Source organism: Rhinichthys klamathensis, unplaced genomic scaffold (genome assembly GCF_029890125.1).
Source record: "Rhinichthys klamathensis goyatoka isolate OS25496 unplaced genomic scaffold, OSU_Roscu_1.1 h1tg000040l_1, whole genome shotgun sequence".
In the NCBI taxonomy this organism is placed as follows: domain Eukaryota; kingdom Metazoa; phylum Chordata; class Actinopteri; order Cypriniformes; family Leuciscidae; genus Rhinichthys; species Rhinichthys klamathensis.
The window spans coordinates 1,320,789-1,343,514 of NW_026606587.1; the positions used below are offsets into that span (position 1 = coordinate 1,320,789).

The window sequence follows — 22,726 nt, forward strand, 5'->3', positions numbered from 1 at the left end:
TATATTTCTTTATAAATTACATTAATTTAAAACGCAAAAAAATAGGCTTCTTTTTTAAATTTAGACGCATGTCTGGTAAAACCATCATGATGACAGTTGCGTGTCTTTTACCACACGGTGGCATGTGGTATTATTTTTAGCTCTCGTCTCGCTAGCTCTGCTGCATTCAGAATGAAAAAGCAGAAAAAAAAAAATTCTGTCCCGTTTTGGTCCGGAGGAAAAAGCCTCGTTGCCATGACAACACGTACAGTCTGTTCCAGCCGCTGGGAAAGTGATGCTCGTTGCTGAATGATTTGGAGAACAGCTGAGCAGACAGCAGCCAAATTGTTGCTCCTTGTGTATATAAATAGCATTTCTTTAGAGCAGGTAAGGCAAACCTTTAGTTGAGTAAAAACTAATAGAGTAATGAAGCTTATACACAAATGTGGTGATGAAAAATATACACTATTAATAGACAGTTTTATTTGCTTATTTTGTTACAAGGTATTAAAACCACTATATTACATATGAAGGTCTTTTTGGCATGCAATAATCAGATCAGATAACAGTTAAGACTACGAATGCCTCCGACACTGGTCACGCAAACAGACATAAAGAGGCTCAAGTCAAATAAATAAATCTTCACTGTCTGTTTCTTAAGCATATGATCGGGTATTGAACATTTGCATTGATTCAAATAGGCCTGTGTAGAGTGAAACTGTGCTCTTGAAATCAGTTGCCTGACAAGTATGTCATGATAACTAAAATAGTGAATCAAACATTTCTAAACTTAGAAATCACTCAGTTCTGTGTTAAAATGAAATCTTTAAAACTATAGAGGCCAGCAACAAAATTTGGTTCCATCTTGCACAGTGGAATATATTTGTTTTACAGTCATGCACTGTGATTTTAGAAGAGAAACAGGCAAATAGTTTGACAAGGACAAATAATAATAGCCTCAAAACTGGAGTTATGAGCTTGACTCGCATAACATATTATCAGGAAGTCAATGCATTTACGCCATTACGTTACTGCTAACAAAATAGACTTCACAGAGTGTGACTGAAAACTTTCTGACATCATTTTCTTCACCTAGCTTATCACAAGGAGACACATATATGGGACAACAGGGACAACACTTAATGTAATATTGCCATAATCAAGCATTGTACTCTAATGTGCGTGTAAAAAACTTTGTTTGGTCTTGCATGGTTGAAAGTGCAGAGACACTTGGCTACAGTATACTTGTATACTTTTTTTTGTTTGTGTGTGTGTGCGTATGAATTTTTTTCTCTCTCCAAAAACTCCAGTTTTCATTTTTTAATACCACACACCACTGCCGGCTCAGCAGGGCCTTTCTTGCAGTAGTCTAATACTCTGTCTGCTTTGACCAGCAGGAAGCAGTACAGCATCTCACTTTCTTCTGTTGGAGACACTATGTGAACGCTGCCCTTTCAGCGGGACACCATTCGCACAAACTCTAAAAGAGACAGAGAGAAAATAAATACAGAGACTTTAACTTAAAAACACTGTGCATCTATTGTCTGCTTTTACTTTTTATTAGCAAGGCCGTAACTCCGTCTTGAACATTGGGGGGACTAACGTGGTTGAGGGGGACGTAATTGGACTTTTTATTTAAAGTCCCCTTGTGGTGGAAATCAAGTTTTTAATGTTATTTATATGTCTATGTGCATGGTGTTTTTTATGTGCTTTAAGACAAACCATGTGCAAATTCATGTCAACACCATTGCTGAGTATTTTCTCCTTAAAACTGCAGTGAAAGAAAGACGGAGTTTGAAATCACTGCTGTTTCTGACGTCACAAACTACCTTGTAGCCAATCACGTCAACGTACTGGCGGGTTTTACCATATCATTAACAGCGAACTAGGGGAGTCTCGAGAGATGCCAGGCGATCCCGGTATATTTTTTTGTTGATAAGAAAAATCGGGTAGATTTAGCAATAAAGCGGGTGTATGATGTATATTTTACGATGTTTTGATAAACTATATGCCTTTTCCCACTGATGTTCTGAGTTGTTCAAAGCGTGAGTTGGAACATAGCTTGTGTAACATTACCAACACATTATTAGCTGTTTGATAACATAGTCAAGCAAAAGGCTAATCATATTAATTACCGTTATGTGTCCGACGTTGTAAAGAGCGATACCGTTGTGCAGCGTTTACCTCAGTAAGTTGGTCGAGTGAATCTGTGAGCTGGCATGAAGGAGTGGAGGCGGGACTAATTAGCATATTCATGTTTCATGTTAGGCTGAATAATTTTTTTCACCGGAAAAACGTAATTTTTTAGATCAAATATGAGTTTTAAGGGCTAAAAATATTGACTACAGGGGGACTTTTAAAGGAATTAAATAATTAAAGGATTAAAAGGAATTTAAGGGAATAAAGACAAAGAAACAAGAACAGTAAAAGAAGCTCACGGTCTAATAGTAGTTTAAACTATTTGAAAAAATAATACATATTTTTTAAATATGCACACATTGTCTCTTATTCATGTCTAATATGTTGAGAACGCAAAATGTTTCTTTTCTCGTTACATTTATGGATGACATGAATCATCTAAATTATAGCATATATTTTTAATTCAAAACTGAGAATTAATTTTTTTTTAAAGAAGCTTGCACCACTGGATTTTACTGTTAGTTGTTTAACATTTCTATCTTGAAACAGTTCAATACTAAATGTTTAGCTACTTTCATCTTTCCACACACCTTTTCACTGTTAAATCTAAAGCGTCACGTTGGAATTCACACTTGTCTACTGTGAGCAGTAAGGCCCGCCTTCTTTGCTTTGATTGGCCATCTCAGTCATTTTAGACATTGAGCGCTTTTAGGGCTTGTTCACACAGAACGTGGGCGAGGCGCTGCAAAAGATGCGAGACGCGAGTGCAACGGTTATACACGTCCGTCTAGCGCGTGTTTACATAAAAAAACAATGGAAAATTTGCACGTTGGAATGGAAAAACGCTGTGGCAGACCAGCCTAAAATTTTTACTTTTAAAACTTTTTGTCATCCAAACAACAAACAGAGTAGAGCGGAAGAGCAGAATCAAGAATAGCAAATATTGGGGGAGACAATTTGACCGTTTTTAATTATTGGTGGCACTTGTTCCTCTCAATGTCTGGTGGTTACGGCCCTGTTATAGTGCTACTGAGATTCTTACCTTCAAAGTCTACTCGGCCGTCTCCATTCAAGTCAATGTCTCTCAGTATGTCCTCTAGGTCTCGATGGCCAACCTAACAAAAACAAGAATAGATTGTTAAGAATCAGGTGACAGGAACCGTTCAGAAATTTGACTGAACGATTCTGGTCTTTTCCCTCAAACAAATCTAATCAAAATGTGGTCACAATGGAGTGTCATTGTATGGAAATTAAACTGTGTGCAGATTTTTCAAAATGGGTAAATCCTTAGTAAACAGCATTCAGGTTTGAGAAAATGTAGCACTTTAATTTACAGTTCTGTTCCCCTACATACTATATTGTAATAATTATAATAACTGGGTCTAACCCTGAGTCTTCTACCCCATAAACCTTGTAGTTACCTAATATTACTCAGTACTTTCTTGGTAAATACACTGTAAGTACATTGAAAGTGCAGTACTGTAAAATAAAGTGCAAACAAGAAAACATGAGGGAGAGTAACCTAATTGCAGATCAGATAACAGTAGAACTTTTAAAGGGGTCATATAATGCCATTTTTGTACAAGCTAATATGATTCTTTAGGGTCTAAATTAAAAGTTTGTAATATACTTTAATTAAAAATTCTCATTAGTATTATAAGAAAACACTTATTTTACCTGGTCAAAAACAGCTCTGTTTTCAGCACGCCGTTTCAGTGCATATGCCTTTAAATGATCATGAGCTTTGCTCACCCCGCCCCTCTGTTCTGTGCATACACCGTTTGTAACACAATAACCATAACGCATTGTTCATTATAAACGTGGGATTATGAATTATATGGAGAACGTCGTACATAGAAAACATGCAGTAATGTACCCTGAGTGTAAACCTTAGACTCATTCATCGTGAAGTGATTTGCAAAGATATAAATATTAATATAAAGGTTAATAAAACGTTACACTCACTTCAGTTGTTCTAGAGGTTCAGCAGGAACACAAATAGCTGGTACCGATCCTTTATTCAGGAGTAGCTTCTTAGCAAAACCAGCTTTATACTGACCCTCGTTTATAAAGCAGTCTGCTGAGAAATGATTCACGCAATCATGAAAGCATTGACGTTGCTCGTGGGGAATATTCCCTTCGAAAACAAAACTCAGCCACTGCGTCTTCAGCGGTTCGGATTTAGGAACATTAAAATGACTGCTGTGTTCGTTATTACACCCAAGAACAGAACACCACAATCGCTTAGACGCCATTCTGCTCATAGACAGTGCTCCAGCATCAACAATGACCGCGCCGGTCCGCGCAGACTATGATTGACAGCTGGCTCACGAGCGAGGGCGGGTCTGTGTTGAAACGCTGCTGTCAATCAACAATCGCGGGGGGGGCTTCCGACTGTGTGACATCACACGGTCGAATGGCTTGATTTGAGGCAGGGGAAAACATATAAGGAGATTAAAACAAAAACACTGGATGGATTTTTATCATTATATGATGTTTGTGTACAGGCACTGCCAACACACATTTCAGTACAATCAACTTGAAAAAGTGCATGTACCATTATATGACCCCTTTAACAGAGACAGATCTATTCTTCTGTATTGTGACGTACAACCTACATTGAAAAAATAAACGTAGGTTGGGCTCTTGGTTCTATCCATCGGTTGTTGATTGGATTTGGATAGAGGCGGATCTGAACGCAAGTAGTCGATTGTAAGCAAGGGGTGGGGTTTAAGCTGTTTTCACCAGAAGATTTAGTTGTGAAATTTTGATGAAAAATTATAGGGCGAAAAGAAAAAAAAGAAAGCGAAACGTATGCATGGATTATTTGTTCACAATAAGCATGCATTTAGAAAATAGAAAGGGTCAACTTTCATTTCATATCACTTTAAAGTCAGCATGAAACAGAAGTTGCGATAGTCTTTTCTTCCCTATTGTGATGTATATCCAAATAAAATGGCTTCTCGAACAACAACAACAACAACAAAAGTCGAGAATTGATTGGTGTGGTTTGCTATTGCTGTGATCTCATGTGAGTGGCAGGTTGTCCCGCCCTCACGCCAGTAAACACGAAGTTACTTTGATTAAAGATTATGAGTGCACATCTTTTTTTTTAAAAAAAGAAGCTATATATGCACGGATAATAGATAAAAAAAATTTGATAATTTAATTTCTTGGTCACTTTAAGCACATTCTCACAATTCTCTCTATACCAAAAGCACTAACCTGTTGTCCCAGCAGCTTCCTCATAGCTTCCCTTAGCTCTCCTGTGCTTATTTCACCATCTCCATTTGTGTCAAACTGAAAACAATGCATATATTTATTTTTTATATTTCTTAAATGTTTTATTTGTATATTATATTCTTTATATTATACAGAATATATTTATATTATATAACTCACTTCTTTGAAGGCATTTCTGAGCTCTTTTATGCCGATCATGTCCGCTGTCTCAGCAAGGAGTTTAGGTCCCATCAACCCTACAAAGTCCTCGAAATCCACATGGCCACCTACTAAGAAAAACAGACTGATGTCAATATTTTGCAGTGAAAAGACATAGCTAATAGGATTATGGCTGTGCGCAACCAGAAGCTTACAGTTCATGTTGATTTGCTGGCTCAGTTCTATTAGTTCCATCTCTGTGGGCATGTATCCCATAGTTCTCATGCAGTTCCCCAGGTCTTTACAGCCGATGAATCCATCTTTATCCTTATCAAACTCCTTAAACGCTTCTCGCAACTCTTCACTCGTCAAGACATACCAAACACATGAATGGCATGTTAACACACAGGCTAAATGAAACATGAGGTCTAATAAAACAATAAAACGTTGTAGTTTATACAGGTTTGAAGAAGGTAAAGTAGCTAAAATAAGTTTTCAATCATCTAACTTACCATCAATCTCCTCTGGTCTCAACTCTCGATTCTGTAACAACAAAAGATGAAGGGAAAAAAGTCAAAACAACATAAGCAAAGGTTAAATTTTAAAGACAAAACATTCAGAAATCCAAACTCTGTCCCTCACAATAAAATCCAGGTCATCCATGAAATAAAGTTCTTCTGGAGATGGCTTCATTAGCAGAAAACCTTTAACCAGTGACGCATCCAAACCACCCAGAGCAGCCATTGTTGCTTCTAGTCGTTCAAAGACACCCAAGGTGTATTAAGACTCGTTTTATAGTGTTTATAGTGCGTTACAAAAAGGTGAGGTGGTCCTGGTCACGTGGCAATGGCATTTCTCCAGCGTCACAGCTAAGTGAACAAATCCCGACAAGTGAGACGCATCTGTCCGCATCTAACAGTGACAACCTTTAAAGGCGATGAAGGAAAGAGAAGGAGAAAGATGGAGAACAGAAGCTGTAGCATTCACCACGGGGGAAGAGAGGAGTATAAACATGCCGTCTTTACTGACGTAAGACCATGACATTCACGCACACACACATGTAAAAACATCATGCGACCTAAATTGTAGACCAAAACAAAGGAGAAGCAATTTATGCGACGTAAATACATACGCCTACGCAACAGCATGCAGAATAATAAAATCTAAGTTGCTTATGTAAGTAGTATCAAACATTCCAAGGCAAAGCCACACATAAGCAAGTCCGTATTTACAGTAACGCATCAATCACAACGTGCATGACACTGCAGTAGGTCTATGTGTGTGTTCGGGTATTTGTTGTTTCTAAATTAGAGCTTTCACATCATTCATTCATTTGGCAGATGCATATTTTGGGTCATGAGTGACCTGGGACCCTCTATCTCCCTTTGAACTCATTCAGTTTGTGGAGTTAGAGCCCACAACCTTTCCTGTTATTAATAATGTAACAATACAAATGGCAAATTACTTCAAAAGTTCAAATGGAACTTACAACTGGTCTTCTGGTCATTTATTTTCAGATACAATATGTCTCTGTTTGACTCCGCGTCCCAGAACTTCGTCGTTGTATAGCTCAAAAATTCAACTATAAGACAATTGCCCCAAAAATCTCTGTGTTAACATCATCTATTTTTGTTACATCACTTTTTCCAGGCTCTTGAACATGCTCTATAAAAATGAAAGATACTTTGAGTTGTGTTAAACAGACAGACACTCCTGAGGGTGAATGACACCAGAGAATAGTTCACGATGTGGTCGATCAGGAGCTCAGCAACAACATGCTGCACTGATTATAGAAACACCTTAATGAGGTTCCTAAGAATTAACATGTTCATAGAAACACACAAATCACAACAAATATGTTAACATCTATGTTTTAACATTATTCTTCCTTTTCTCTGCATTGCTGTTTTCATAGGAATCAATGGTCATAGTCAACAAGACCATCAATTAAGAACAGCAAGTCAGGTCTGTATATGCATTTCAACATCCAATCTTATACATAAAACAAACACATGCACTCACAAAACATCACTTATGTTATTTATATACTGCCACATCACATGTGTTGTGAATGTCACAGAGAAAGGACTGTCTGTCTATGTGTGAATTTGTATGTGTGAGAGAGACGGATAGAGAAAGAAAGCATTCCCATTAATGAAAATAAGCAATCCAGCCAACGTTTTCCATTCATTCATCATAACAGTTTACTGAACACATTGTGTAGACTGGCTCTTTAGATCTATACACTCTCATGGTGACTATAAACAGAGAGGAAGGGAAGGTGAGATTGAGATAGATACAGAGAGAGAGACAATAAAAAACACCAACGACATATAAAAGACATTATCTGGTTTAATAGGACTGGGAAAGAAAATCATTCAGTTAATGTGTTGAGTCTGACTGTATGCCACCATGAGGCATATTTATAGTTAGTGAAGTCAAAATTTTGTTTTATCAAAAACAGCTCATATTAGAGAGAGACAAACTATATCAACATTTAAATCACTTAGACGTCACATTGTGGAAAAAGATCATAAAAGTATCAATGTGTAACATGAATGTATCTAAATGTACATATCTACACTGGGGGAAAACACTTGGTGTGGAAACAATTTTTCAAATTTACTCTAATTGCTAGTACACTTCACAATTAATTACAAAGAAACTGCAACGCATTGAATTAAACAATACATTTTTAAGTTAAAAGAATGAAATAGTTTGGAAAATGCACTCTAATAATCTTTGTTGTATTCACAACTTCAAAAAATATTTGTTTTTGTACATTGTAGTGTGCTAAATATTTTATTGGTAACATTTTACAAAAAGATCCCCTAATGCTAGTTAATGCATTAACCAACATTAATGAACACTATGTTTGTTATAATTTATTAACCTTAATATAATTTTAATAAAAATACAACTGTTCATTGTTAGTTCACATATAGCTCAAGTCCATGAAATAGTAACACAAAAATGCAACAACCTTGTTTCCGTTTTTTCCTGTTTCCCTGCTCTGTTTAGTTTTGGTTTCCTCTCATGTTTTGGTCTGTTCTTCTGTCAGGGGTTGTTTGCCACGTGAATATATACTCCCTGTTCAATTCAGTCCCTTGTCAGTTCTCGTTTATGAATTATGGTTTTGCTTTTTTCTCCTACGCTTCTCCTGGGATCTCCTGATTGTTACGGTCTATATATACTGATAACAGAGTGGGGAAACAGGAACAAATGTCAAAATAAGAGTTAACAGAAACTAACATAAACCTGACATTATCATGGTATTTTTATTTCACTATGTGGTTGCTGGGTGTTCTGGGTGGTTGCTTATTGGCCCAAATCACAAATCCACCTTCAAATTTCCATTATATTCAGGTCCCTATCAGGCTCAAATACCTCCTTCAATTTCTTTGTTTTATCATCAGTCAGATGAAAATCTTAAGTAAGATATCACAAGCCGCCTGGTTTTTATCATTAATGTGTAAACTGTAGTGCACGCACCACTAATAACCATTATCTGGAAACTGATGAGAACCAAGGCGTATGCAAATGAAAATAACTGGGACACCTTTCAAAATGTAAATTCACTCCCGTCTTTTGTTTGACGCGCAGAATGAGGATTCCGCAATCAGCATTCATAGAGGCTCTAAGATTGTTCAAAGATTTGCCCTGAAAGCCTGAACAAAGACTGTATGCCCTGATTGTACAAAATATGGTGGTCTTTACTGATAATTAAAGCTAAAAATAGGTCACTCAGTGAAATAACAACGTAAAAATGGGCTTGGATGTCAAAACAAATTGGGAGAAAACATCATGAAACAGAACATAACATCACTCATTTTTACTTTTTAATCTTTTTGTATAACATGTTTTTTCTTTAGACGTCATTAAATGGGGTTATGAAGGGCTCTCAGTAAATTCAGTACATTGGGAATCAGGGCAGTATGAGGTGTTTCATTCTCGTCATTGGCGCAGGTGAGAGGCGTTGGTTTAAGATAAATTAATTATAATAAAATAAAATAATATTACTAAGCCAAAGAAGCTCTGCAAATGGGAGAGAGGAGGGTGTAAATGAGAATCTGTGTGTGTGTTTAGAGAATGGGAGGAGAGTGGGTCTCATTCAGACATGCATATTGCCATTCTCACAGCTGGAGGCCTGGTCTCTAATCCAAACAATCATTTATACAGACAGCTAAAAAAAATACCACACACACACTTTAGTCACTTTAATGCACTCCAAAGATGCAGATCAACCAATACTGCTTTTGTTTTACTGATTCTGATTATCTGCTTTTAAAAAATATATACTGTATTTGGTTACACTTTGTTTTGGTCCCCTCAGACATTCTGTTGACAATAAGTAACTTCACACCAACATGTAAACTAACTCTAATTAAAGTATTAGAGTATTAACGGTTAGGGTTAGAATAAGTTGACATGTTGCAGTAACAGGCCTGTTGGAGGAGCATCAACATAAAGTGTTAGCAGACATTAAGAGGTTAAGCAGACAGTCTACTAATACTCTAATGAGAGTTAGGTGATATGTAGTTGCAAAGTTACTTATAGTTGTAAGGCCCGGCTCGATCGGCCCAATGGAGGCATCCGATCAGCGGGAAAGGTATCTGTGTGTTACTGTCTTTCCGCGTGGCAAAGTAATTTGATTAAATGCAATACAGTTTCTCATATGTATTTTCTCGTTATTTCATCTCACTCCAAAATGAAAAAGGTTTTAATGATATCTGTGCATTATTAAATGTGAGCGAATGTTTGACTATACTTTTTAACTCTTTAAAGGGACACTCCACCCAAAAATTAAAATTCTCTCATCATTTACTCACCCTCAAGTTGTTGCAAACCTGTATGAGTTTCTTTCTTCTGCTGAACACAAAGCAAGATATTTTGAAGAACGATTGGAAATTTGGCACCATTGACTTCCATAGTATTTTTTTTTCTACTATGGTGCCAAACAACTGTTGGTTCCAATCGTTCTTCAAAATATCTTCCTTTGTGTTCAGCAGAAGAAAGAAACTCATACAGGTTTGCAACAACTTGAGGGTGAGTAAATGATGAGAGAATTTTAATTTTTGGGTGGAGTATCCCTTTAATGAAAATAATGTCAAAGTCATTTAGAAAAATCAAATGTAACAATTTATTATGTCAGGTAAATGTATCATGCCAATTTCATAATCAATTAAAATATAATCAATACAATAACATCAAATGCTCTGGAATAAAGAGAAGAGATGCGAACCCAACATTTGGAAATACATGAAGCCGAGAGTCCCGGCGGCTCTCAACATTCACGGGCTGATCTGAGATACAGAAGGCCCCGAGCATTTCTTTATATAGACAGAAACTTCTTTCACATGGAAACATGGGCTAACAATGGAAATTTGCATTCAGAGGTTACACCTTTTGAGAGCAGAGGACCATTTGCCTGAAAGTCACACCCTTCTGTGTGCCAGATATTTCTAAACTCTCAAGAACTTTATTACCTGTTGTCAATTTACTTCTTTGGGAATGAGACATTTGTACCAGTCGCACTGAGACACTTTAAATGATACCAAACATGTATAAAACTGTGTGATAATTGTTCACATTAAAACCATATATATTCTGGATGAATTTCAGGTGATCTCAACACGAGTGGGGGTAGAGGGAAAGAGATGTAGATTAGAATGATTCTGAGGTGAGACTTGCGTTTTGAATGGTGCGCAAGAGTGAGTTCAAATAGTAATGTCCTTTGTTCTCTCAGAGAGTAGCCCTCTCTTACAGTTCTTCCAGCAGTCTTACATAGTCAACAGAATGTCTAAAGGAGACCATCAAAATAAAATGTTACCTTATATTTGCTTTTATTATAGGGGGACGAAGAGGAAACCACTAGGAGATTTGGTCCAATGAAAAGACCTCAAACCAGAACTCAAACTCGCAACTGCCGATAAGCAGAATTCATTTTCAGCTGTTTTATTTCTGATTACACAATAACTAAATTATCATTAGACTACGACAATACAAATATCATATGCATTGTGAATATTTTATTATTTTGTTATTAATTATAAAATTGTGTAATTATGCAAACAATACATTAGATAGGCCACTTCACATGTGAATATTGGTGCGTTCAAGTCCTCCTGAGAAATTTGTATTCACGAGTTGGGCAGTCGTAATTACAAAGTCACGTGTGTTCAAATAACTTTGGTCGGAGCAAGATGGCGATACCTTTCCTGCATAAAATTCAATCCGATTTTTTACCTCTACATCTACAAAACGATGAATAAAGAATGTGCATTGGTGTGTTTCTGCTTGTTTATGTTTTTATTCAATTTTAGAAGGTGCTGTAAATTGTAATTGTACAATAAAATATATATAGACTATGTTGATTATATATATTCGATATATCGATAATATATATAAATACAATAGATACATTAACGATTATGGTTAGTTGGTTTCATTTTCACTCTTTGATCTGTTCCTGTTTACCTGATTTCCTAGTTTCCACACACCTGTTCTGTTTAATCCTGATTACGTCCTGTTTATGCTACCACATTCCTTCTTCGCAGTGGGATAGTCTTCTTTGTTTTTTGTTATTAATAAAGTGCTGCAACTAGATCCTTCTCCTCCTTTTACCTGACCTCACCATATATAATCGATAAGTAAGCTAATAAGTAACCATTCAAAATGTTCGGCAAACTTGGCACAAACCACACTTATCCTTGCTGTAAGTGAACCTGCTCTTAAAGGCATGCCCTAGATCAAAGTTTTTTTAGATCAAAAATAGTCGTAATTTAGAAATAAAAGGCATTTTTCCTAGCCTGATTTTAGCCTCTGATTTGAACGCTCTGTTTGTAGGGGCGTGTCTGCTGTGGGATTCAGTGTAACCGGCCACTGCTGTGATTGGCTGACATGCTTGCATATGAAATAGCTACGTATTACATGTGAAACTCTCTCAAATACTTTTACTACAGCTACTATACGTTTTTACTATTACAGCTATCGAGATTAACGAATCGTGAGATGTTTTTAAAGTATTTAGATCTATTCCCATCACATAAAATGTTGCCGTGATGAGCATTGAGCAAGCAGATGACAGTCTGTTGATCGCGAGAATGAAGATCTTATCATTGCAACGCAGTTTCTGCACTCTCTCTAATGCTTTCACCAATGCAAACATGATGATCTACATACAGTAAGAGCTTCGTTGTGCAGTGTAATGTGCATCATTGATTTCATAACGAGTTGTCCAGATAAACTCGCGCTGTGTGGAAAGATTGTTCTTTGATCGCTTTCTGTATAGGCTATAATTTATTCACAATTTGAATACGTTTTTTTTCATCCTACTAAAAGAAACGATGTAAAGTTGACATTTTAGTCACTGGCTTGACTTACTGATGCATAAACAGTATTGAACGATTTTGAGAGAAAGATTACCTGTCTGAACTTGAACAAAATTACACATCAGAAAGTGTTGCTTGGTAGCTCGAGCCGAGGCCAGCTCTGTATTGGCCCAAGTTGAGGAAACAGTCGTCGGTGAAATGTTTGGAAATTTCCAGAGAAAATAAAATTAACCCATTGTTTCTTCAGAGGCTCGGATGAAGGAACTAAAGAATACTTTTGTGTTCATGTGTACATCCACACTGAGCAACTGCTATGCTTCGGCTGCGCAGTTCCGCCTGGCGTTGAACATGGGCTGGCATGTGCAAATGTTTAGAGGCGTACATATTAATGATCCCGACTGTTGCGTCACAGTCGGTGTTATGTGGAGATTCGCCTGTTTTTCAGGGGTGTTTTTTCAAAAACGAGATTTAAGTAAGAAGGACAAAACAATGGTGTTTGAGACTCACTGTATGTCATGTCCATGTACTGAACTCTTGTTATTTAACTATGCCAAAATAAATTCAATTTCACATTCTAGGGCACCTTTAATGAATTCTGTATTTTATCCTGCAGTAGTATTTATTGTTTCTGAGAACACATGTTGGCATTCACAGTTAGCATTGTTTTTTTCCCTTCTCTTCACATTCCTATCAGTACAGACCTATACAACCCACTATTGAGTTGCAACTCTCCAGTTGAGTACTAAATACATGAATATGGTTCAGTACCATAGTATATATCAAAGTACCATGGTACAGCATCTTAGTACACAAATTGTATTAATGCAGGTTGTAGTTGCTGTCCTTGTCCTTTATTCTGAGCTTAAAAGTATTCATAAACCTTTCAGAAATGTCATAGCCATGCTTTTATATACAAGCCATGATTATGACATCAAAGCTTTTTGAGTGGATACAGAGGCCAATTAATGGTGCCTCTGTTTATGTTGCTCGGTTATCTGAGACACACAGATAAATGTTATTTTCTGGCTCTCATTTTGTTCCTTAAGAATCTCTTTCTCTCTCTCACACACACATACGCACATATGCGCATCTTTTTATCTGTCATCCTCCATCCATCTCTATTTTCCCCTCGTTTTTCTCCATGAGATGATTCATCTTGAGAAACAGACTCAGGGGCCAAAGCCGTTCTCTGCCTCTTCTCCTCTAATATGTTAGTTTTATTTATCCCTCCGTCCCCTTTTCAAGCTCTCTGTGAATGTGCAACCTACTTTTAACTGTCACCTCTCATCCTGTCAGCAGACAGTCACAAGCTCAACATGTACTAAAACATTGCAATGCAATGCATATATCACACAATATCTTTCATAAGTGCACCTGTACACAAACAAAAATATGCATAGGCAAAAAATTCAACAGCAAAAGCAGTTCCTAATACTTATTGTACTTATAATACCTTATTGGGTAACACTTTACTTGAAGGGGTGTACATAAGACTGACATGACACCTTCATAACCATGACATGACATATGTCATGAATATGAAGTAGGGTTTATGCATGTTTATGACAACTGTCATTAAGTGTCTTTCGCTCAATAATGACATTTTGAATGCAAATATGACATTGTTTAGGATGTCTTTGTTATGACATCTTGACATAAACCATAATATCATAACCTGTCAGTGTCTTTGTCATGACAACTTGACATTAAATTAAGTTAAACTGTCATGTGGTTGGTTTTGACATTGGCTGTCATCAGGCCATTATAACTGTGTCATGAATATTTTTCGTGACCTCAACTACAGTGGTACAAATTAAATTTGTCATTAAACAGTTATAATGGCTTCATGACAGCCAATGTCAAAACCAACCACCTGACAGTTTAATGTAATGTTAACCAATAAAGCTAAGTGGTTTCTTAAGTTTGATAATTAATCTGCTATGTCATGTTTATGACAGGTTGTGTTGTCTTAGTAATGTCAAGTTGTCATGACAAAGACACTGACAGGTTATGATGTATTGGTTTATGTCAAGGTGTCATAACAAAGACATCTCAAACAATGTCATATTTGCATTAAAAATGTCATAATTGAGCGAATGACACTTAATGACAGTTGTGACAAACATGCATAAAAATTCCTTCATATTCATAACATATGTCATGTCATGATTATGAAGGTGTCATGTTAGTCTTATGCACACCCCTTCAAGTAAAGTGTTCCCCATTATGGTAACAGGATAAAGATGAGGCAAGACTTGGAAAAAGAGGATTACTTTAAAGCTGTGATTCCCAACCGGGGAATATTTAAGTGGTTTTCAGGGGGGAACTTGTTGAAAAGATGTTGGTTTTTCCCTGTTAAACATAAACATTAATAGATTAAAATAACTAATCATATTTTGTTCAGTTTCGTTTTAAGGAAACTGCTCTATAAATGTGTGTGGATGATATTCGTAACAGAATGAGTCAGTGAGTCTGATTTCCACCCACATTGTTGATTGTTCTTTCTTTTCTTTTTTTAGTTTATCATTAATTCTATTAATGCTATTAATAGCCTAACCTATTGCTGACTAAAAGTATACGGCTGCATCAAGATCCACCTCTCCTCTCCTACGCCTGTCCGCCGTAACAATGACAGAAATTTTATTTCAGACGTTTATAGCAGAGATGCTAGAGCCTTTGACAAGTGTTTGACAACAGACACAAAAACATATCAGGGTCAACGACACACACGCACAAAGGGTTCTGAGACTAAGAATAGCGCTAAAGAGAAGGGGAGACCATATCTGGTTTAACATTTAAGAGATTCATGGAGGGAAAGAGTCGCATCGTCCTCAAAGGACAATTTCGTCAGTCTTATTTCAACACCCGTTTAGGCAAGTGTTGGGAATTCAGACAGACCAATAGGGAGTGTGTCACCCATGTTATCTGAAGCCTGTTACACTGCATTTCTGGTAAATTGTGTTTACACACACACACACACACACACACACACACACACACACACACACACACACACACACACACACACACACACACACACAGTGAGAGACTGTAAGCCAGCCTCACTGATTCATACAGCGTCTGAGGCTGACAGCCTAAACAACATACTTGCAAACAGAAGGTTTCTCCCAGTGATGTGAGACTCCTTCATGAATGCCAATGAAATAGACCAACATTTTACACATGAATGATGCATAGGGAATAATTTTATATTAACTGTTATCAAATTAGGTAAGAAACCCCTATATAATAACAGTGGTTAAGGGCTTTGAAGTAAAAAGGGACTGAGGCAAATGTAGATGAACCATCGCAATATAAACAATGACAGATGGAGGGTTACAGTGAGAAAAGCTCTGACCTCGAAGGCGAAATTCATAATTGGTCTCATTTGTCGATGTTTTCTGACTAGCCGCCAGTTCATTTTACCCTTTAGTCTATCAAGTGGTGTTTTTTTTTTTTTACTATTTGTACATTGAGAATAGCTCTGACCTTGGAGCCGGATATTATTAATCAGTCTGATCTGGTCTATGTTTTATGACTAACCATCCAGTTTGTTTCCACCCTCAAAAAGGAGTCTGTCTTGTTAAAATGGATTCTGAAATGTAGCAATGTGGTTTTAAAAGCTTTCTGGATAACAATAATAGGACGACCCACATTAGTGTAGCTGCAAATGAATGCGTGTGTGTTTGTGTGTGATGTTTTATGACCGCATCAAAGTCATTGTGTCGGTGCCATCAGACATCAGAACAGCTTTTAATCATTTATACACAGAATCTCTTTCGGATATGCCTAAAAAAAAGATTTGCATTTCACAAACGGACGTTGTATTTATCCATTCAGCCTTTCGGGTGTCTAAAGCAACAAAGGAGCACCCGGAGCTCATCCTTCCAGCAAAGACTCTTTTATTATTAATGCAATTGATTTTCAAAGCAAACTTCTGTGATTTGTGTATACCGAAGAGAAGCTTCCACAACGTTCTAGACAGCCATTTAATCAGCGGCAACTAACAGATGTTCACTGTCAGAAAGCGTTTGATCAATAAGGAAACACTGAGATACATTGTGAAAATAAATTCATATTCATTCCGATAATAACCGTACCCTTAACCTCTCCCTAATATCAGAGGGAAATGATAGGTGAATAACGGTGATGTAGAAGCACCTAACCCAGGTTGTAAGCCTAAACTTGACATAAACTGTAAACTTGTCCCTCAAATCTGATTGGTTGATTGGAATGTTGTTCCAGGATCAGCAAAGATGAGGATCCAGGAACATGTTGCAATTGGTGAAATCAGGTTTTGCAATTCTGGTACTCAAGACACAGATACTGTTTCATAATATGGTATCATATGCCAAGATATTGTGTGCGATAATCAGAGTTAAATGCTAAACTAGTCTCGGCAGCCAAATTCGTGATTCCCACAGGCAGCTATTTTTAGACTTGAATGGGAAAAGAATGAAATCTATGTAACTGTTTGTTGAAATTTTGTCTCAATGACATATTTCAAATCAGTAATAAAATCTGAAACCAATTGCATCATAAATTGTGTTTCTTATAACAAATCAGTCAACAAAATTGTATTTTTCAGGATGGTCCAGCAAATGCAAATTCATATTGTTGAATAAATAAATGTGATTGGCTCTTTTAACTGTAAAGATGCGGTCTCATTTACCTTGCCAATTATTCTGGGTGAAATCCAGTGATTTCAACAGGAATTCACACAATTAAGAAATTCACATGAGGGCGAAAGATTTCCCCACACAAACTTCTCAGCGGGTTCAATTGTTCATGCGGATTCACCACAGTGACGAACAGAAAGCTGTTTGGGTTTGTTGTAACTATTGACAATAGACAAAGGACTTTTTGGCCTGCAATACTGTGCAGAAATGTTGCTAAAGTTGCCGCACACACCTTAATTTCTTAAACAACCATGGAGGAAGACACATCATTGCCATATTCCAGGATGACAATGTCAAGATTCATCAGGCTCAAACTGTGAAAGAATGATGATGTAGAGTCCAGACCTTAAATTCATTGTAAGTCTTTGGGATGAGCTGGAGGAGACTTTACAGGGTGCTTGACTCTTGCATTGCCAATACAAGATCTTTACCAAAAATGTATGCACCTCTTGGTGGTAATAGCATCACAACATTTATTTCCATCAAAAGGTGCATCCATTTTTGCTCAAGATCTTGAACTGTTGCCAAACATATAACATACTAGAAACATAATAATCACTTCAATAATGATCCGATCATAGACTCTTCAACATTTACCAATTTAAATCCTAACAGTGATTTTTGCAGTGTTGTGCAAGTAGGCTGCCATTCTGAATTTTGTTTAAAAGAAAATGCTGCAACAACATACGACGAAAACAAAATGGATAAATTATGCTTACATTTTTCAGATTAAATGTGTCCTCTTTGGATTCATATGGAATATGATGATATCCGTTTTTTTTTTCCACACAATGGCTTTGTCTGTCCACCATTGTGAATTTAAAACTTACTCTTTCTAACTATTTAAACATTTGTAATATTCCAAGAAGGTTAATGTTGACATTCAGCAAATAATAACATCATAAATTCCAGTTCTAAGGATATTTTCTGTCAACATTATGAGAACATCAAGTGGGTTATAATAAATAACATTATAATGTTCTGAAAATGTTCTCAGAACAGCATCATAACTTAGACATTCCAAGATATTATTAATAATGTTATAAGAATGTTGTATCAATGTTAGGCTATTTAAAGAACGTTTTATCTTAACATTTACATTACTTTTTTTTTTTTTTATTGTGAAAGTGTGGGAACGTTCCATGTTAGCTAAGATTCCTCAACTTGGTGAGAGATCTGTAAGCATTTGCATTAGCCTATTGCCTAATTTTACGTAAGACGTTTAAGCACGTCCCTCCTAAAATCATGACTAACTAATAACATGCTAGTAGCATAAAGTTTGTTATTGCCCTTAAATACGGCTTACAAAAACTATATTTAAATAACAGCCCTTTCAAAAGTCGTATACTCCGCGTGTGTTCGAGCCTTACCTGTCCGAACACTGAGCTGAGGAACGGGCGCAGGTTGAAATCCGCTTCAGAAGATGCTGCGCTGGACCGCCCTGATCTCCGGGAGGAGCGGCTGGAGGATGCGGGCACCGGCGAGGATGAGGCGGTGGAGGGGGGACACGCCTCTCTGCTCGCTGACGACCCCGGTCGAGCCAGACGAGGTGACTCAAAAAAGAGAGCCGTTTCGTCCCTGGACTCGGAAAAAGACTGAGTTCTGGTGGGCATGCGAGCGGCGTGAGAGTGTTTGGGTCGGGGCTCTTGGGGCAGGTCGTCCCGGGTGGACCGGTGGTGGTGATGGTGATGATGATGACGATTATGGTGATGATGATGGTGCCGTCTGGCTGTCCTTCGTTCCCTTCCACCTGGAAGCTCTGACAGGTCTTCCTGACTGTGAGCCGTGGAAAGAGCGTGTCCATGGGAGTGGGAGTGTTGTGGGTGGCTCTTCTCTGCGCTATTCCGGGTACCGACCAGTGAGGGGTGACACAGGGGTCTCCGCGAGCTCGCATCGCAGTCCCCCGGCTCCGCTCCAGAGGCCGCCGCGGATCGCTGATGGTGTGTCCGCCGGGCTCCGGGGTGATCGTGCGGCTGAGCCGCGCTTCTGGCCGGTGCGGAGGATCTCAGTAAGGAGGTCGTCGATTCGCTTTTGGGAAGCGTGAAACTCATCCTCAGCTTAGTAAAATGCCCTTGAAGGTAAAGGCTGAACTCTGAAGTGTCTCATTATTATCGTTTGAATAGAATAGCCCAGCGTTGAGTGCTGAGAGTACATCGGCACCTCCTCGATGGCATGTTGAAACGATGCTGTCGAGATCTCCTCTCTGAGTTGGTGCCACCTGATTGCTCCGTATAAGAGCTATTCTGGTAGGACGCGTAGGTAAGGGGAGATGGGCTCGGAAATAAACCAAAAAAGATTCAGAGAGAGAGAGAGGGAGGAAGAGAGAGAGAGAGAGAGAGAGAGAGAGAGAGAGAGAGAGAGAGAGAGAGAGAGAGAGAGAGAGAGAGAGAGAGAGAGAGAGAGAGAGAGAGAGAGAGAGAGAGAGGACACGTGGAACGTATGGTGTGCATCATCACATGTGGGTGACACAACACAACATGCAATGTATGCAAAAACTTATGAAAAAAGGATCCCTCTCTTATTGTCCATTTGTGATATTTTGTTAAGGATACTCCATATGCATAAGAGAGTGGGTTGGATTAATTTAAATTATAATAATTCATATTAACCAATGTCCACCCCTTTTGGACATAATTAAAGACTTTCCTGGACACTAAACACATTAAATATTATTCTGGTACATAGAAGCAAAGCACATTTATTTATGTATATTCGGCGGTAACTTGTTTAAAGATAAATATAGCCCATAATAGTTAGCATGTTTATGGAAAATATGTATTTAATATTTAATAAGGCCTACGTAAGGTAAACTTTTGAGATAACAAGTTATTGACAAAATTTAAATAAAGTTTATAATGCATGTTTAATAAAAAAAAAACATGTATTCAATAGCCTCAATTATGTAAACTTCTGAGGTAACAGGTTGATCAGATGAAATGTAAATAAAATCATTTATAATTTATGCCCTGTCTATGTACAAATTCTGAGCTAACTGGTTTATCAAAACATGTATTTAATATTTGATTATGTCCAGTATTGATAATCACATTTCCACTTAAAATTGTTACATAAAAAAATCTATTCATTAGAGTAAGCTTGTAATGACAAAGGTAAAAACATGAGATCAAAAATATTTGGCAGAGGAGTTTGACATTTGACTTCACTTTGACATTCAGACCTTTCTGATTGTGTTTCTAAGCCCAGAAATCTTCCCAAAAATGACCAATCGAGTCGATCACGATCACATAACTGTTGCTAAGAAAATCTAAAATAAAATAAAAAATCAGCAAGAAAATCTAAAATCAGTTTGTGCAATATACAGACTGTTTTAATTTTTTTTTTTTTTATCTTTACAGAGTGCATCTGCTTGCAATATCAGAATAATATCCATGAACCAGGACTGCAATCATGAGATAAAAAAAAAAAAGTTTAATATTGTTTTTTCAATGCTCAATTTGATCATTTTAGTCTTCAGGTTTTTTTTTTTTTTAGTTCCACCATCTTGAATGTGCTCTGTGTCCCCGGGGTGGTAAAGTTTTCAGAACGCATCATGATGAGGAGTCTTCATTCGCCCACAGATTTTCACTTGATTAAACACAGCATCCCATTGCACAGCATGTGCAGGACATCCCAGCCTCAGGCCACTCCACGGTCCATTTATTCCTTATGAACCAGAACTGAGATAACCTGCATAAAACATGACATTTAAACTCAAAAGTTCACCTCTGCCTTGCACATTTCCAAGCCTTATTTCTGAAACCCATCTTCAAAAGATGTATGCAAACATACACAACATAAAAGGTAAGGCTATAATCTATAGAATTATATTATTAGGAAATTGAGACATTTTTGTTCTCTTTTGCCTGTGCTATAAATCATGCATGAACAGAAAGAGTTACTAACATTCTTTAATTAGTCTTTCTTATAACAAAATAAAGTACTGTACTAACAGAAAATCAACCTATTTCTCAATAAGCACAATTCTCCTCAATTCCCCAATAACCTGAATTCTCAAAAAGCATAGATTCTGAAAAATATACTTCAATTTTACTTCAGTTTATATGTGTCTGATGGATGATGTATTTCAGGTTCTTTCAGTAAAGGGCCTTTTGTTCTTTACTAACAGGGTTTACAGACCTACGATGTCGTATCTGCACTTTGTAAATAGGCTGTATAGATGTTTATTTTCTTCTAAATATTCTTGAATGATGAGTGTTGCCAAAAAAAATGTTGTCTAATGCAAAATTTAATTTGAATTTTTTTAGCATCTCCCATCTTGCTCACTTTTGTTGTTGTTGTTGTTGTTGCATTCGCCCATGTTGTTAGGTTACAAATTCTATGGTGTGTACGTGTGTGTGTGTGTGTGTGTGTGTGTGTTGTCTGCTGTAGTGCTCAGGGAATGTGCCCTGCAGTGTCCCTGTCTGCTTCATAATGTCGCTCCACTATGTTGCCAAGCTCCAACAGCTGTCACGGTTTTCTCTCTCAGACACAGCTATTGGTAAAAGGTGCCCTTTTGTGCTGATGTAGGCCTTGCTCATCCAATTAAAAATCCTAACCTTGACCTTCAGAAGATGAGTGGAAACATTCATCCATTAGCTGCTCGTTCAGACGCCCTGTCACTTCCATCGAGAAATGACTGTCTAGCTCCCCCTTGCGGCAATTATACTACATCGCAATAGACTGATGAACGTTTCTGTGCAAGTACAATCATTATCACACATAAAGTCTTTTTAAAATCTAATATATTTTAACTTGAGCGCTGCAATAGAAGTAAGGCGGGTGGAAGGGTCAAACGCTTTCGTCTATAGCATGTTTACATAAAACATTATTAGTGGAAAAACCGCGCAGTGGAATGAAAAAAAAAAAAAACGGGGAAAAAAACTCGTTCTATGTGGACTATATAAAACTATAGCCTACCTATAGCTAGTACTCAGTATGGTGAATATGTACATTTTCTACAACTTTGCTAAAGTTAATGTGGCCCGGATCAAATCTTTACCAATCCGCCCATTTGGAAAATAATCTGTTTTGAGAAAAGTATTTCATTATCATCAGAATGATGATGTGACAACCCAGGCCCAGCTAATGGGGAACATTCTCAGAATTTTGGCTAAGGTCCTCAAAGTTATGAACAAAAAACCTTCAACTAACGTTAGTAGAATGTTTGTTGAAAGTTATCTTTTTTAAATAATATTAACGTTCCCATAACAAAGAAAA

General features: G+C 37.3%; 1 protein-coding gene across 3 annotated transcripts; it reads right to left on the reverse strand.

The window, feature by feature from the left end:
* Positions 1-425: 425 nt before the first annotated feature.
* Positions 426-19,809, reverse strand: cabp1a (calcium binding protein 1a). 3 transcript variants are annotated; one of them, XM_056246570.1, is made up of 7 exons: positions 18,880-19,809; positions 6,012-6,042; positions 5,715-5,909; positions 5,521-5,630; positions 5,344-5,418; positions 3,161-3,233; positions 426-1,459 (listed from the first exon to the last, which is right to left on the reverse strand). In XM_056246570.1, the coding sequence occupies exons 1-7, from the start codon at positions 19,558-19,560 to the stop codon at positions 1,434-1,436; spliced, it is 1,191 nt and encodes a 396-aa protein (XP_056102545.1). In that variant the 5' UTR covers positions 19,561-19,809; the 3' UTR covers positions 426-1,433. The 3 variants fall into 3 exon arrangements, with proteins under 3 accessions (XP_056102545.1, XP_056102546.1, XP_056102547.1); XM_056246571.1 differs by having other exon boundaries at positions 5,715-5,858; positions 18,880-19,808; XM_056246572.1 differs by lacking the exon at positions 18,880-19,809 and adding an exon at positions 6,142-6,525 and having other exon boundaries at positions 5,715-5,858.
* Positions 19,810-22,726: the final 2,917 nt, after the last annotated feature.

Bases quoted from the DNA above. Each gene is read 5' to 3' on its own strand.
- cabp1a (XM_056246570.1), bottom strand. From the start codon at position 19,560: ATGAGTTTCACGCTTCCCAAAAGCGAATCGACGACCTCCTTACTGAGA. The intron at 3,234-5,343 runs GTTAGTGCTTTT...TGTTTTTGTTAG, and splicing joins GGAAGCTGCTGGGACAACAG to GTTGGCCATCGAGACCTAGA. The intron at 1,460-3,160 runs GTAAGAATCTCA...TGTCTCTTTTAG, and splicing joins CGGCCGAGTAGACTTTGAAG to AGTTTGTGCGAATGGTGTCC.